The sequence below is a fragment of the Poecilia reticulata genome, chromosome 18 (genome assembly GCF_904066995.2).
Source record: "Poecilia reticulata chromosome 18, P_reticulata-male-v2, whole genome shotgun sequence".
Taxonomy (NCBI): Eukaryota; Metazoa; Chordata; class Actinopteri; order Cyprinodontiformes; family Poeciliidae; genus Poecilia; species Poecilia reticulata.
Genome location: NC_088847.1, coordinates 6,741,022 through 6,756,950, shown reverse-complemented (window position 1 = coordinate 6,756,950; position 15,929 = coordinate 6,741,022). Strand labels below are relative to the sequence as shown.

General features: G+C 35.3%; 3 protein-coding genes across 4 annotated transcripts; all 3 read right to left on the bottom strand.

Moving 5' to 3' along the window:
- Positions 1-382: 382 nt before the first annotated feature.
- On the bottom strand, positions 383-5,520 carry LOC103480337 (C-type mannose receptor 2-like). The gene is made up of 5 exons (XM_081599697.1): positions 4,735-5,520; positions 4,459-4,533; positions 3,441-3,821; positions 2,997-3,344; positions 383-2,729 (listed from the first exon to the last, which is right to left on the bottom strand). The coding sequence occupies exons 2-5, from the start codon at positions 4,490-4,492 to the stop codon at positions 2,383-2,385; spliced, it is 1,110 nt and encodes a 369-aa protein (XP_081455823.1). The 5' UTR covers positions 4,493-4,533; positions 4,735-5,520; the 3' UTR covers positions 383-2,382.
- A 1,165-nt stretch (positions 5,521-6,685) lies between these two features.
- Positions 6,686-11,138, bottom strand: LOC145548760 (C-type mannose receptor 2-like). The gene is made up of 5 exons (XM_081599692.1): positions 9,768-11,138; positions 9,575-9,649; positions 9,034-9,420; positions 8,057-8,419; positions 6,686-7,784 (listed from the first exon to the last, which is right to left on the bottom strand). The coding sequence occupies exons 2-5, from the start codon at positions 9,606-9,608 to the stop codon at positions 7,438-7,440; spliced, it is 1,131 nt and encodes a 376-aa protein (XP_081455818.1). The 5' UTR covers positions 9,609-9,649; positions 9,768-11,138; the 3' UTR covers positions 6,686-7,437.
- A 392-nt stretch (positions 11,139-11,530) lies between these two features.
- LOC145548761 (C-type mannose receptor 2-like) lies at positions 11,531-15,266 on the bottom strand. 2 transcript variants are annotated; one of them, XM_081599694.1, is made up of 5 exons: positions 14,843-15,266; positions 14,575-14,699; positions 14,034-14,420; positions 13,068-13,421; positions 11,531-12,795 (listed from the first exon to the last, which is right to left on the bottom strand). In XM_081599694.1, the coding sequence occupies exons 2-5, from the start codon at positions 14,606-14,608 to the stop codon at positions 12,449-12,451; spliced, it is 1,122 nt and encodes a 373-aa protein (XP_081455820.1). In that variant the 5' UTR covers positions 14,609-14,699; positions 14,843-15,266; the 3' UTR covers positions 11,531-12,448. The 2 variants fall into 2 exon arrangements, with proteins under 2 accessions (XP_081455820.1, XP_081455819.1); XM_081599693.1 differs by having other exon boundaries at positions 14,575-14,649.
- Positions 15,267-15,929: the final 663 nt, after the last annotated feature.

The following is a 15,929-nucleotide window of genomic DNA, read 5'->3' as shown; positions in this document are numbered from 1 at the left end:
GCCACTTTGGGTGTTTGTTTGTTTAGTTGACTGCTGTCAACTGACTATGTAAACTTTGATAGCCCTGATAGATTTTGTTAGTTTTGCAAGCTCTTGCTAGCTCTTGTCCCTGTGAGGGATCTCTGAATCTCTGTTAGACATTTGTAGTTTGTTTTTGTTTAATCTGTATGGAAAGTCCATTTTTGTTTGGTTAAGATATTGTTTTGTGGATTTTCTTATTTAGTACATTTTTTGTTGTAAGTCCCTAACTTTTGATGTTAATTTTTACCTTTTTATTTTTTGTCAAAACCGTAATAAACTCCTAAATTGTAAAACCTTACCACCTAGGTTTCTTTAATGTTGCTTCCCTTTCCCCTGGCCGAGCCGGGTCGTAACAGTACTGATTAGTAGGATAAATTACATGCAGCAGTTTAAATAAATTGGGTCTCAAGCAATGTTCCCTCTAATTTTTCATTCGTCTGGGCCTATACACAAGCTCCCTGAGCACACTGAGGACAACTGTAAGCAACATGAGGTGTGCACACGATGGCCCACCTGATGTATTATAACAGTATTATACATGTTCTAAATCTAGGATCATTGCAAGTTACATGGCTTATTAAAAGAATCAGATTACAGCAGCAGCTTCCATTAGTTTGCTTTTTATATTTGTGATTTGCCCTCTTGAAATGAAAAAAACTAAAATATTGCTGATCATGAGATGCATAGTATGTCTATAAAATATTATCTGTAAAATATTTAATTACACAGTTTTTTCATGTCTGTATGGAAGCCCATTTCCGCTATGAAAGAAAAAATAAAAGATCAATAGGAAGGCATAATTTCGAATCGGGCATTGGCATTGCCCGCCCACAGAGTCAGCTGGAAGCTGTTTGCTGTTTCTACCTCAGAGTGCCCAACTATCTGATATTCCTATATTAATTTGATACGGTAATCTGTACTTCCCATATCTGTGCCCTCCGTCACTTTTTTCAGCAGTTAAAACTGTTTAACTGTTTAACAGGCTGGAGACCTGTGACTCACCCGAGCTACCGTAGATTGTATGTTTTTGGTCTATAGTCCAAACTGATGTCCGCGCTCAATGTCCAGTTTACGTTGGATCTAATTTTATGCGTTGCATAGATTTTATTGTGCGCTGAGACTGTGCGAGCAGTGCGCTTTTGCGCAAGCGCGCAGCTTAGATGGAACGTTGGTCTCAAGTGATGATTTTGACAGAGACACATCACAGCCAATCAGAATGCCGGATCAGAAGTCGCCTCTATGGAAAGAAAAAACAACAACATTTAATTAACGTTTGAAATAATAGAAATAATAAAAATTGGAGAGTAGCAGGAGAAGAAAGTCAGGATAACCTAAATCAGTCCAACTTTAAGCTTTATCAAAAAGAAAATTTAAGTCTACACGTAAAAGTAGACATGATGTTTGACTCACAGACTAATACATAAGACAAAAAACTTCTTCAGACTCAACAGCTTTTATTGTTTTATGACAATGTTGTAGTAAAGTATAAATATGACTAAATCCATTTAAAACAGTGATAATAAACTAAACAGCATTTTTCTTACTTAACAGCTAAAACTAGATTACACAACCTGTCAGGATTTATTTAAACAATAAAAAAGTACTAGTTAACCCTCCACACATTTACTGATTACTTATAAAGGGCTGTATGTAATATAACTGGCTGATAAAAGTGAATAAAGTGTAAACTATGTTCTGTTAGTATAGCTAAGTGTAGATGTTGAATTAAAAAAGCACAAGAAAAGTAAAATCACCCTATATAATAATTATAGTTGTAGTAGCTTGGTAGAAATATTATTTTCATAATAACAATCAATCAGTTGTTTTTTTATGTAAATACAATTCTAAGTATGTTTGCAAAGATTTAAAAGAAACTTGCAGCAAAACAGCACTCAAAAAAAAATTTAAAAGCAGATTTAATCCTTCAAACAAATAACCCCAAAATATTTACTTCACATAATCCAACATACTCTGAAAAAATGAAGAGACCACTTAAAATGAGCAGTTTCTCTTATTTTACTCTTTATATGCTTGAGTAAAATGAACATTGTCCTTTTTATCCTATGAACTATTGACAACATGTCTCTGAAACTCCAAGCGAAAATTTCATATTTATTTGCAGAAAATGAGAATCACGAAAAAGTTGCAGTGCTTTCAGACCCCAAACAATGCAAAAAAAACAAGTTCATATTCACTTAGAAACAACAATACTAATGTTTAGATATCAATATTTGGTGGAATATCCAGGAAGTTTTCAATGGGGTTCAGTGCAGTGGGACTTTGTGTTTTCCAGAGCTGTATTTGTGAAATTTTAAATGTGACTTTGGGGGACAAAACGATCAAAAGCCAAAGTCTAACGTCTCAGTATTTAGAACAGATGAAATTAAACGTCTCGTTGTCTTTTTTTTCCAACCACTTATGTCCTCCTCTCGTCTCCATGGCTCCAGACACGTCGCAGTCATCCATCTTTGGACATGAGGCCCAGTTCTCATAGCTGACCATCTCGTCACTGACCCAGAACCATAAATGAAGAGTCCAGGCGTAGTGCAGTCCAATCCAGACATAATCAGTCGATGTCTCCTTGACTTTCTCCTGGATCCATCTCTGATCATCCATGTTGGTGATGGTGACCAGGTCATGGTGGTGACCTCTGCAGTAGGTCAAGGCGTCCTCCCAGGTTTTATTTTCTTTAATCAGGATCACTTTATCTGTCATAGTTGTGAGGAGAAAATAGTTCATAGCATTGATTTATTTAAAAAGGCGAGAAAAAGTATTTTTGATTCCAGGGAAAAAAAATTTAAATTCCATCTTCTAAATAGACATGTGGATGTACACTTGTACATCATGAATTAATAAATACTTTCCAAATACATTGACAAAGCCGTACAAAGAAAATATGTTAATAGATTCAAATCTGATTTCTTACATGACTTTTGACTTGAATATCCTTATATGAATAAAAGGACATGGCTCACCATCATAACAGATGAAGGGTTTCTGAACACCACAGTCCTGGTTCTGCCATCTACCTTCCTCCTCAGGCAGAGTCACGGCACATTGACCACTGTTGGGTTGATAATTGTCAAACTGTAGGCTCCAGTATCTGAAAGAGAAACTGCTTCCATCTGACCACCTCCAGGTGTCTCTGAACAGACCAATGAATGGTTTTCTATGTGTTAACTTCGTCACTTTTTCCAGTTCTTTATCCTGCAGTTGGTTCATTCCACTGATCAGGTCTGTGTGATTCTCTCTGCAGTAACTCTGAGCTTGCTGCCAGGACTTCAACTCTTTAATCAGGTGGTATTTATGAGTTGTATTAGTGTCTGTAGAGTAAACCATTATTTTAACGTCACATGACATATGTGTCTTTTGATTTATTTAGGAATAAGAACAAACTATCACAGTGTGTGAATGCTCACCATTGTAGCAGAGGAAATATCTTTTAATGGAGCAACTCACATACCCCCGTTTAGAAGTATTTACCAATAACCCACAATTCTCTCGTTTTCCACAAACATTAGATCCTCCTGTGTACCAGTTTGTCTCGTTGTCATTGAACTCCACTCCAGGCAAAAACCAGTACTGTCTTCTGATGCCAACTGTTGGATCATGCAGACCAATCCAAGCTCCGCTCCAATGTCCAGCTGAGATGTTGTTGAGTCTCTCCATGTCCTTCATGTTAGTCACTGGGACCAGGTCAGTGTGATTCTCTCTGCAGTACTGCTGAGCTTCAGTCCAGTTCTTATTCTCATTAATGTAGTGAAACTGATAGAGCTGACAGTCCATGAAACAACACTGAGCTGTGAACATAAAACATATTCTCATATTTATTACAACAAAATAATATTTTCACTAGGGTTTGCAGTGTAGCTTGATCTTAAAAAAGCGTTGAGGGTGTTCTTGTTCTACTTTCTGTGTCCAAAAAAAATTAAATAAATCTGACTCCAGCTGAAGCTATACTCTAACTAAAACTAAAAGGGGTTGACATGGACTAAAAGTTATATCACAATTATTTGTGGTAATGCTATGATAATGACAACAGCGATGATAACAAGCGTTAATTCACAGCAATCATAGCTCCACAAACACCGATACTGAATTTGAAAAACGTATCCATTTGAAATGCTACTTTAGGACACCAGATACTTAAATAAACGTAATTTGTATCACTATACTGCACACAATATTTTTTTAAGGAATTGATGAGTATTAATAGTTTCTCTGACTGGACAGTGGAGGAAATAGTAAAAATAAACCCCCGAACAGAAGGACAGTTCTATCTTCTTTTTTTTTTAACTTCATTAATTTAAATTTATCATGAATAAGACATATCAAAATTCTTATGACAAGAAATTTAGCATAATAAATAATAAACAAAATGATAAATGCCTAAACCCTTATAAACAGAGAGTCTAGCTGTGTTTCAGATCAACTTACCCATCAGGAAGAGCAGAATCAGACTCCACTGCATCTTTGCTGTCAGATGAATTATTTTCCTCCAGCAGTTTGTCTCTGTTGGATGAAGAACATTTAAACAGTGAAAAGCTGCAGCTCTCCCTCCACTGGACAGAGAAACAATGAGAGCAGAGAGACCAAGATGGACAGAGAAACAAAAAAAAATATTTTCAAATGAAAGAATGTTGACACAATATTAAAAATAAAAACATAACCTCTAAGTATTAGTAACATTCATTTCAGGGAGCTGAAACTTACGCCTGCTTCCTTTTTTCCTTCCTCAGTAACTATGACGCTCTTCTCTTGATCCTCTGCTGAAAACTGTTTCAGGTAACCCGTGTGTATCGTGGTTTTCAGCATTTCTCAACGGACGCTGGATTTTCCCGTTTCATAATTTAAATATTCAAAGCAAGGCAGGGACTTTTTTTCACAAGAAAACCATTCATACACACAAGCATAAACAAGTAGATGAAACAACCTCTGTAAGCAGACGGGGAAAAACCTCCAACTTTTTTATGCAAACATACTCCTCATAAAACCAAAAGTCTATGTTCAGTATTGCATGTTACGGGTGAGTCTGAGCTGCACAGATGGTGTATTATTACACAGCTAGTTGTTTTGTTGTTGTTGTTGTTGTTTTGCCATGGTAGTCATTTGCCTTTTAAATAACCTCCATGTTTTTTTTTTATTTTTAAAAATTCCTTGTAAAACAAATTCATCACATGCTAAGGAAGGTAAAGTTTAAAACTAGCATTAACAGAGAAATATACATTCAACATAAATTACAGAAAAACTTCGTAACTGCAATGTCTTAAGCATTTTATTTTTAACCTAACCTTTACTGTTGCAGAAAAACTGGCGGATTTCTTGGGTTTCTCTCCAGGCTCCTCTGTTAGGGAGGGACCTGTAAGTCACCGTTGTTCAAATTGTCAGGCCAGGTCCACGGTGTGCTGAAAACTCATACCTGCTGTTAAAAAGTACAGATATTTATAATTAATTAGGTAATTCCTTCATCTATTTTAATTTAATGTTTTTGAAATGTTGCCATGGTGAAATGGTCATGTGGTAATGAAGAAAAAAAATTTACAGTAATTTTAAAGAAGAAGGAACATTTTTCACGATTCTTTAAAATTTCCATTTCTTGTCGGCTACAAGCCCTGAGTGCGACGCTTTTAACATGACGAGGTCTGAGCAAAGGAACTGGAGCCAAACAGCGAAGAAAGAAGTCTGAAAATGTGTGTAGTTTTTTATGAGAACAGTTTTTGATTTAAAATAAAACCTGAAAATTAAAAACAGCCAAAACACACACATGTGCTTCCTTATTGAATAATTGAAGTGGACGATTTATCTTGATGATCTGCAGAAAACTTTCCTCAGCGAAATGTCAAAGTGCTTTAGATGAACATCACTGAATAGCAACTATACTGAGAATGACATTTGAATAGTCGAACCAGGCCGAGGCCATCGTTCTTCTGGAAACTATTTATGAACCATGAAAAGGAAAGAAAAATGAAAGTGAGATGAATTGACCTATTAAAAGCTTTGGTAATAATTTAAAGAAATCTGATGAGGAAAAAAAAGAGATAACCTTTGCTTAGCTCGAATGTTCCTGATGAGGATTTAACTGGACCCAATTGATGGATAAATTAAGCTCCCACTGAATCATTCATTTCAAAACTGCAGAAACTTTTATTATTAATTACATAATGTTTTTAGGTGAAGAGCTCTACCAGTTTATTCATGCTCAGTCATGGTTTTTCTTACTTTTTTATTTATTTATTTATTTTTTAGAAAAATGAATCATGACATGCAACAAAATGCGTATTTTTTTGTTATGTGTTGTATTTGTTGCTGCCTCTCGGTCAGAACACTCTGAAAGAAGAGGTTTCTATTCTCAGTGATTTCTTTTTTTAATCACAGCACTGGGCTGTGATTAATCTGGTTAAATTTTTTTAATCAATGGAATTCATATGACAATTTAAGAAAAGATTGCAATCAATTGAGTTTAATTTCTATCATGACTGTAGTACTTTTGGTGAACGACTTAAATCTTCTTTACCTATTTTTCCTGCTATGTTCTTGAGGATGTTTATCAGATTCTGCAGCCAGAATCTTTTTATAAAAACAATTTGAGACTGAATCATCTGTTTAACTGGACTGTTCATCCATCTGCTGACCAAGTCTTTCACTGTCATTTCTCTACATAGGAAAAATATTCAAGTCAAACTTTATTTGTAGTGAACTATATATGCAATCTGACGTAACACAAAGTGCTTCACAAAGGTTGGAAACTCAAGAACAAAACGATCAAAATACTCAAATCAAATTACCATAAAGTTAAAACTCATCATTATTTGTGATTTAAGAAAATTTAAGATGAAAATTATAAGGTGACAGAAATCAATCAATTACAGAAGATAAGGAATATTGGAAAGACATTCATGCCAATATGTGAGTAAACACTAAACAATATATAAAATTAAAAGATTTATAGAACTGGAGAAACATTCACACACGAACACACAGATCAGTGCAATGTCGGGTAAAGTACCTTTCCCAGGGGAACATCAGTATTTGGCAAGATGAAGCTGTAATCAAACCCACAACCTTTGATTGCAAAATAATTTCTAGTAAATAGTTAATGGTAATATTCTGAAAGTGCTTGACAAAGTTATCAACAACTTAAAGAGCAATGTCATGTTACCGCATAATTAGATTATATAAAAGTAGCTAAATTACAAAAATAAAACTATAAATGAGAATCAGTATAAGTGATAATATGTGACACATGCATGTTACTGAACCCACTGGAAAACTGAACACAATGTCAAGATTTATGTAAAAAGCTCAACGCCAATTAAAGCAAATGTTTTTTTTTCTCCCAGCAGGAAAATAAACGTACAGTAAAAGATTTAATAAGAGCAACAAACCTAAAGGTAAAAATAAAAATCAGAGAGGATTTTACTGTTTAGAACAAATGAAATTAAATTCCTCAAGGTCATTTTTCTTCCTCCACTGATGTTTTCCTCCCGTCTCCATGGCTCCAGACATGTCACAGTCGTCCATCGGTTCACCTGAGGCCCAGTTCTTATAGCTGACCACCTCATCACTGACCCAGAACCAGAAATCCAGAGTGCAGGTGTAACGCAGACCCATCCAGACATAATCAGTCGATGCGTTCTTGACTTTCTCCTGGATCCATCTCTGATCATCCATGTTGGTGATGGTGACCAGGTCATGGTGGTGATCTCTGCAGTAGTACAAGGCGTCCTCCCAGTTCATCTTTTCTTTGATCAGGATCACTTTATCTGCATCAAGAAGCAATAAAAACACCAGATCAGTGTAATTGCAGCGTCAATTATGTCGAGACACAGAGCCTGAGCAACAAGAACAATTTAAGAGGTCCGAAATGTTTCATATTTCTACATTGTTCATGCAATATATGTGTAAATGTGACAATTTATTTAAATAGATTTAGTATTTATCTGACAGAAAGACTTTAACGGTATCATAAAGCTCTTTTATTTCTTCTTACATATCCACTTAGGTTTAAAGACGTCTTATTTTAGCAAAAACTCACCATCATAACAGATGAAGGGTTTTTTTTCAGTACAGCTCTTACTCTTCCATCTGCCTCCATCATCAAACACAGTCATGGCACATTGATCACTGTTGGATATTGGATTGTCAAACTGTAGATTCCAGTGTCTGAAAGAGAAACTGCTTCCATCTGACCACCTCCAGTTGTCTCTGAACAGACCTGTGTAAGCTATATGGTCATTATTTGAAGATTGTATCTGGGTTAAAGGCTCCATCACTTCTTCATCCTGCAGTTGGTTCATTCCACTGATCAGGTCTGTGTGATTCTCTCTGCAGTAACTCTGAGCTTCCAGCCAGGTCTTCAACTCTTTAATCAGGTGATATTTATGGGTTGTGTTGGTTTCTGTGAAGTAATTAGGTAAATTCACATCACACATACGTTGCTCCTAAAAGTTATTTTCTGTGGAGTGAGCAGATAAATGTAAATCTCCATTTCTAACTTTTTTAAAATTAACATAAATTCAGGTTTACTAACAGTTGCATTCAAAGCAATGGTTTCTGTTTCTTCTGAGTGAAATTGATACTTTTCTTTTGTTGTAAAATATTTTATCGAAACAGTTTTATTAAACAATAGGTAACACTTTGACGGGTTGTGAATAAGACTGACATAACACCTGCCATGAACATCAATAAGTCTTCATGAATATTTATGACTGTTGTCATAAAGAGTCATTCGGTAAATTATGACACTTTTAATACAAAGTTGACATTATTCAAAATGTCTGTTATGACAACTTGACATTAACCAAGAAATTATGATCTGATATAAATGTGTTATAAAACTATTACTGATTGCACTTTAAAAATGATGTAGCTTTATGTTATTAAAGGTAAAGTTTAATAACAAGTGTTACGTCATTTTATGGCAGTGTCTTGACAGTCTTATTCACAACCCGCCAAATAAAGTGTTACCAAAAATACTATAAAGTTTAAATTCTGTGTTTTCTTAATACTCACCATCATAACAGAGGAAATATTTTGTGTTCTGGCAACCATGATCCAGCCATTTTAGATTTTGATACACAGCACCACAGTTTTCAGAACCTTGAATTCCTTTATCAGTTGGTTCTCCATTATTCCAGTTTGTCTCACTTTCATTGAACTCCACTCCAGGCAGAGACCAGAACCATATTCTGTTAAATTCTGGTTTACTGATCAGACCAATCCAAGCTTCACTCTGATCTCCAGCTGAGATGTTGATGAGTCTCTTCATGTCCTTCATGTTAGTCACTGTGACCAGGTCAGTGTGTTTCTCTCTGCAGTACTGCTGAGCTTCAGTCCAGTTCTTATTCTCATTAATGTAGTGAAACTGATAGAGCTGACAGTCCATGAAGCAACACTGAGCTGAGAACATAAAATATGTTGGAATTAGATTATAAGGATTTTATCAATACACAATATGGGTAGTTTCAATATAATGCGATTAAAAATTTGATTGAAGTTTCTGTTTGATAGTGAAACGGTGACTCTCTTTACGTTGTGTTTCAGATCAACTTACCCATCAGGAAGAGCAGAATCAGACTCCACTGCATCTTTGCTGTCAGATGAATTATTTTCCTCCAGCAGTTTGTCTCTGTTGGATGAAAAAAAAAAAAAAACATTTTCAAATGAAAGAATGTTGACACAATATTAAAAATAAAAACATAACCTCTAAGTATTAGTAACATTCATTTCAGGGAGCTGAAACTTACGCCTGCTTCCTTTTTTCCTTCCTCAGTAACTGTGACGCTCTTCTCTTGATCCTCTGCTGAAAACTGTTTCAGGTAACCCGTGTGTATCGTGGTTTTCAGCATTTCTCAACGGACGCTGGATTTTCCCGTTTCATAATTTAAATATTCAAAGCAAGGCAGGGACTTTTTTTCACAAGAAAACCATTCATACACACAAGCATAAACAAGTAGATGAAACAACCTCTGTAAGCAGACGGGGAAAAACCTCCAACTTTTTTATGCAAACATACTCCTCATAAAACCAAAAGTCTATGGTCAGTATTGCATGTTACGGGTGAGTCTGAGCTGCACAGATGGTGTATTATTACACAGCTAGTTGTTTTGTTGTTGTTGTTGTTTTGCCATGGTAGTCATTTGCCTTTTAAATAACCTCCATGTTTTTTTTTTATTTTTAAAAATTCCTTGTAAAACAAATTCATCACATGCTAAGGAAGGTAAAGTTTAAAACTAGCATTAACAGAGAAATATACATTCAACATAAATTACAGAAAAACTTCGTAACTGCAATGTCTTAAGCATTTTATTTTTAACCTAACCTTTACTGTTGCAGAAAAACTGGCGGATTTCTTGGGTTTCTCTCCAGGCTCCTCTGTTAGGGAGGGACCTGTAAGTCACCGTTGTTCAAATTGTCAGGCCAGGTCCACGGTGTGCTGAAAACTCATACCTGCTGTTAAAAAGTACAGATATTTATAATTAATTAGGTAATTCCTTCATCTATTTTAATTTAATGTTTTTGAAATGTTGCCATGGTGAAATGGTCATGTAGGTTATGAAGAAAAAAAATGTACAGTAATTTTAAAGAAGAAGGAACATTTTTCACGATTCTTTAAAATTTCCATTTCTTGTCGGCTACAAGCCCTGAGTGCGACGCTTTTAACATGACGAGGTCTGAGCAAAGGAACTGGAGCCAAACAGCGAAGAAAGAAGTCTGAAAATGTGTGTAGTTTTTTATGAGAACAGTTTTTGATTTAAAATAAAACCTGAAAATTAAAAACAGCCAAAACACACACATGTGCTTCCTTATTGAATAATTGAAGTGGACGATTTATCTTGATGATCTGCAGAAAACTTTCCTCAGCGAAATGTCAAAGTGCTTTAGATGAACATCACTGAATAGCAACTATACTGAGAATGACATTTGAATAGTCGAACCAGGCCGAGGCCATCGTTCTTCTGGAAACTATTTATGAACCATGAAAAGGAAAGAAAAATGAAAGTGAGATGAATTGACCTATTAAAAGCTTTGGTAATAATTTAAAGAAATCTAGTGAGAAAAAAAAGAGATAATCTTTGCTTGGCTTGAATGTAACCGATGAGGATTTAACTGGACCCAATTGATGGATAAATTAAGCTCCCAGTGAATCATTCATTTCAAAACTGCAGAAACTTTTATTATTAATTACATAATGTTTTAGGTAAAAAGCTTTACCAATTTATTTATGTTCAGTGTTCATGTTTTTTCTTACTTTTTTATTTATTTTTTTATTAGAAAAATGAATCATGACATGCAACAAAATGCGTATTTTTTTGTTATGTGTTGTATTTGTTGCTGCCTCTCGGTCAGAACATTCTGAAAGAAGAGGTTTCTATTCTCAGTGATTTCTTTTTTTAATCACAGCACTGGGCTGTGATTAATCTGATTACATTTTTTAATCAATGGAATTTATATGACAATTTAAGAAAAGATTACAAACAATTGAGTTTAATTTCTATCATGACTGTAGTACTCTTGGTGAACGACTTAAATCTTCTTTACCTATTTTTCCTGCTATGTTCTTGAGGATGTTTATCAGATTCTGCTGCCAGAATCTTTTTATAAAAACATTTTGAGACTGAATCATCTGTTTAACTGGACTGTTCATCCATCTGCTGATCAAGTCTTTCACTGTCATTTCTCTACATGGGAAAAATATTCAAGTCAAACTTTATTTGTAGTGAACTATATATGCAATCTGACGTAACACAAAGTGCTTCACAAAGGTTGGAAACTCAAGAACAAAACGATCAAAATACTCAAATCAAATTACCTTAAAGTTAAAACTCATCATTATTTGTGATTTAAGAAAATTTAAGATGAAAATTATAAGGTGACAGAAATCAATCAATTACAGAAGATAAGGAATATTGGAAAGACATTCATGCCAATATGTGAGTAAACACTAAACAATATATAAAATTAAAAGATTTATAGAACTGGAGAAACATTCACACACGAACACACAGATCAGTGCAATGTCGGGTAAAGTACCTTTCCCAGGGGAACATCAGTATTTGGCAAGATGAAGCTGTAATCAAACCCACAACCTTTGATTGCAAAATAATTTCTAGATAATATTCTGAAAGTGCTTGACAAAGTTATCAACAACTTAAAGAGCAATGTCATGTTACCGCATAATTAGATTATATAAAAGCAGCTAAATTACAAAAATAAAACTATAAATGAGAATCAGTATAAGTGATATGTGACACATGCATGTTACTGAACCCACTGGAAAACTGAACACAATGTCAAGATTTATGTAAAAAGCTCAACGCCAATTAAAGCAAATGGCTTTTTTTCTCCCAGCAGGAAAATAAACGTACAGTAAAAGATTTAATAAGAGCAACAAACCTAAAGGTAAAAATAAAAATCAGAGAGGATTTTACTGTTTAAAACAAATGAAATTAAATTCCTCAAGGTCATTTTTCTTCCTCCACAGATGTTTTCCTCCCGTCTCCATGGCTCCTGACATGTCACCATCGTCCATCGGTTCACCTGAGGCCCAGTTCTTGTAGCTGACCACCTCATCACTGACCCAGAACCAGAAATCCAGAGTGCAGGTGTAACGCAGACCCATCCAGACATAATCAGTCGATGCGTTCTTTACTTTCTCCTGGATCCATCTCTGATCATCCATGTTGGTGATGGTGACCAGTTCATGGTGGTGATCTCTGCAGTAGTACAAGGCGTCCTCCCAGTTCATCTTTTCTTTGATCAGGATCACTTTATCTGCATCAAGAAGCAATAAAAACACCAGATCAGTGTAATTGCAACTTCAATTATGTCGAGACACAGAGCCTGAGCTACAAGAACAATTTAAGAGGTCCGAAATGTTTCATATTTCTACATTGTTCATGCAATATATGTGTAAATGAGACAATTTATTTAAATAGATTTAGTATTTATCTGACAGAAAGACTTTAACGGTATCATAAAGCTCTTTTATTTCTTCTTACATATCCACTTAGGTTTAAAGACGTCTTATTTTAGCAAAAACTCACCATCATAACAGATGAAGGGTTTTTTTTCAGTACAGCTCTTACTCTTCCATCTGCCTCCATCATCAAACACAGTCATGGCACATTGATCACTGTTGGATATTGGATTGTCAAACTGTAGATTCCAGTGTCTGAAAGAGAAACTGCTTCCATCTGACCACCTCCACTTGTCTCTGAACAGACCAAAGTATACTTTACTGTCTTGATTTAAAGGCTCCATCACTTTCTTCACTTCTTCATCCAGTAGCTGCTTCATTCCACTAATCAGGTCTGTGTGATTCTCTCTGCAGTAACTCTGAGCTTCCAGCCAGGTCTTCAACTCTTTAATCAGGTGATATTTATGGGTTGTGTTGGTTTCTGTGAAGTAATTAGGTAAATTCACATCACATACGTTGCTCCTAAAAGTTATTTTCTGTGGAGTGAGCAGATAAATGTAAATCTCCATTTCTAACTTTTTTAAAATTAACATAAATTCAGGTTTACTAACAGTTGCATTCAAAGCAATGGTTTCTGTTTCTTCTGAGTGAAATTGATACTTTTCTTTTGTTGTAAAATATTTTATCCCAACAGTTTTATTAAACAATAGGTAACACTTTGACAGGTTGTGAATAAGACTGACATAACACCTGCCATGAACATCAATAAGTCTTCATGAATATTTATGACTGTTGTCATAAAGAGTCATTCGGTAAATTATGACACTTTTAATACAAAGTTGACATTATTCAAAATGTCTGTTATGACAACTTGACATTAACCAAGAAATTATGATCTGATATAAATGTGTTATAAAACTATTACTGATTGCACTTTAAAAATGATGTAGCTTTATGTTATTAAAGGTAAAGTTTAATAACAAGTGTTACATCATTTTATGGGAGTGTCTTGACAGTCTTATTCACAACCCGCCAAATAAAGTTTTACCAAAAATACTATAAAGTTTAAATTCTGTATTTTCTTAATACTCACCATCATAACAGAGGAAATATCCAGGCCACTGACAACCCTGATCCAGCCATTTTAGATTTTGATACACAGCACCACAGTTTTCAGAACCTTGAATTCCTTTATCAGTTGGTTCTCCATTATTCCAGTTTGTCTCACTTTCATTGAACTCCACTCCAGGCAGAGACCAGAACCATATTCTGTTAAATTCTGGTTTACTGATCAGACCAATCCAAGCTTCACTCTGATCTCCAGCTGAGATGTTGATGAGTCTCTTCATGTCCTTCATGTTAGTCACTGTGACCAGGTCAGTGTGTTTCTCTCTGCAGTACTGCTGAGCTTCAGTCCAGTTCTTATTCTCATTAATGTAGTGAAACTCATAGAGCTGACAGTCCATGAAGCAACACTGAGCTGAGAACATAAAATATGTTGGAATTAGATTATAAGGATTTCATCAATACACAATATGGGAAGTTTCAATATAATGCAATTAAAAATTTGATTGAAGTTTCTGTTTGATAGTGAAAAGGTGACTCTCTTTACGTCGTGTTTCAGATCAACTTACCCATCAGGAAGAGCAGAATCAGACTCCACTGCATCTTTGCTGTCAGATGAATTATTTTCCTCCAGCAGTTTGTCTCTGTTGGATGAAGAACATTTAAACAGTGAAAAGCTGCAGCTCTCCCTCCACTGGACAGAGAAACAATGAGAGCAGAGAGAAGAAGACAGAGAAAAATAAAAATTTTCAAATGAAGGAATGTTGACATAATATTAAAAATAAAAACATAACCTCTAAGTATTAGTAACATTCATTTCAGGGAGCTGAAACTTACGCCTGCTTCCTTTTTTCCTTCCTCAGTAACTGTGACGCTCTTCTCTTGATCCTCTGCTGAAAACTGTTTCAGGTAACCCGTGTGTATCGTGGTTTTCAGCATTTCTCAATGGACGCTGGATTTTCCCGTTTCATAATTTAAATATTCAAAGCAAGGCAGGGACTTTTTTTCACAAGAAAACCATTCATACACACAAGCATAAACAAGTAGATGAAACAACCTCTGTAAGAAGATGGGGAAAAACCTCCAACTTTTTTATGCAAACATGCTCCTCATAAAACCAAAAGTCTATGGTCAGTATTGCATGTTACGGATGAGTCTGAGCTGCACAGATGGTGTATTATTACACAGCTAGTTGTTTTGTTGTTGTTTTTTCCCGTGGTAGTCACTTGCCTTTTAAATAACCCTCTGTGTTTTTTTTATTTTTAAAAATTCCTTGTAGAACAAATTCATCACAGGTAAAGTGTAAAACTAGCATTAACGGAGAATAATGCCTAAATTACAGGAAAAGTTCATCACTGCAATGTCTTAAGCATTTTATTTATAATTTTTTTCATGTTTGATTCGTAGCTACAGTCTGACAGAAGTGAGGTTGTTGCACCATCCAGTCTTCATGCCCAAGAAGGCAAGAAGTGGGAATCGAACCGATAACCTACCGATTGAAGAGCGACCACCTGCCACTGTCAGAATAATTAAAGTTCCTAATTACATTTTTTCTTCCTGTCAGACATCCTCCAGTCACTAGGTGGCAGCAGTGCTCTAACTAATCAACAGTGTAGTATAAGAAGTAGCCTCAGAGTACACAGGTGTACAGAGTGGAGAAGAGATGGAGAAGATTGTGGCAGTCAAAAGAAAAATGGTGGAGGCTGGCTAGGCTTTACAGTTGATGAGAAGGAACTATAATGTACACGAAGAGAATCATCTTCATGTACATGCAGCTAATGCTAAACCTGCTAATAATGTAGAAATAATTTACCGTTGCGGGAAAACTGCTTTTCTGCTTGGCCAATGCTAGCTAGCTTGCGCATTCAAGCTAGCTAGCTTCTGCTTAACGTGGAGGACATTAAGCAGAAGCTAAAAAAAGGAG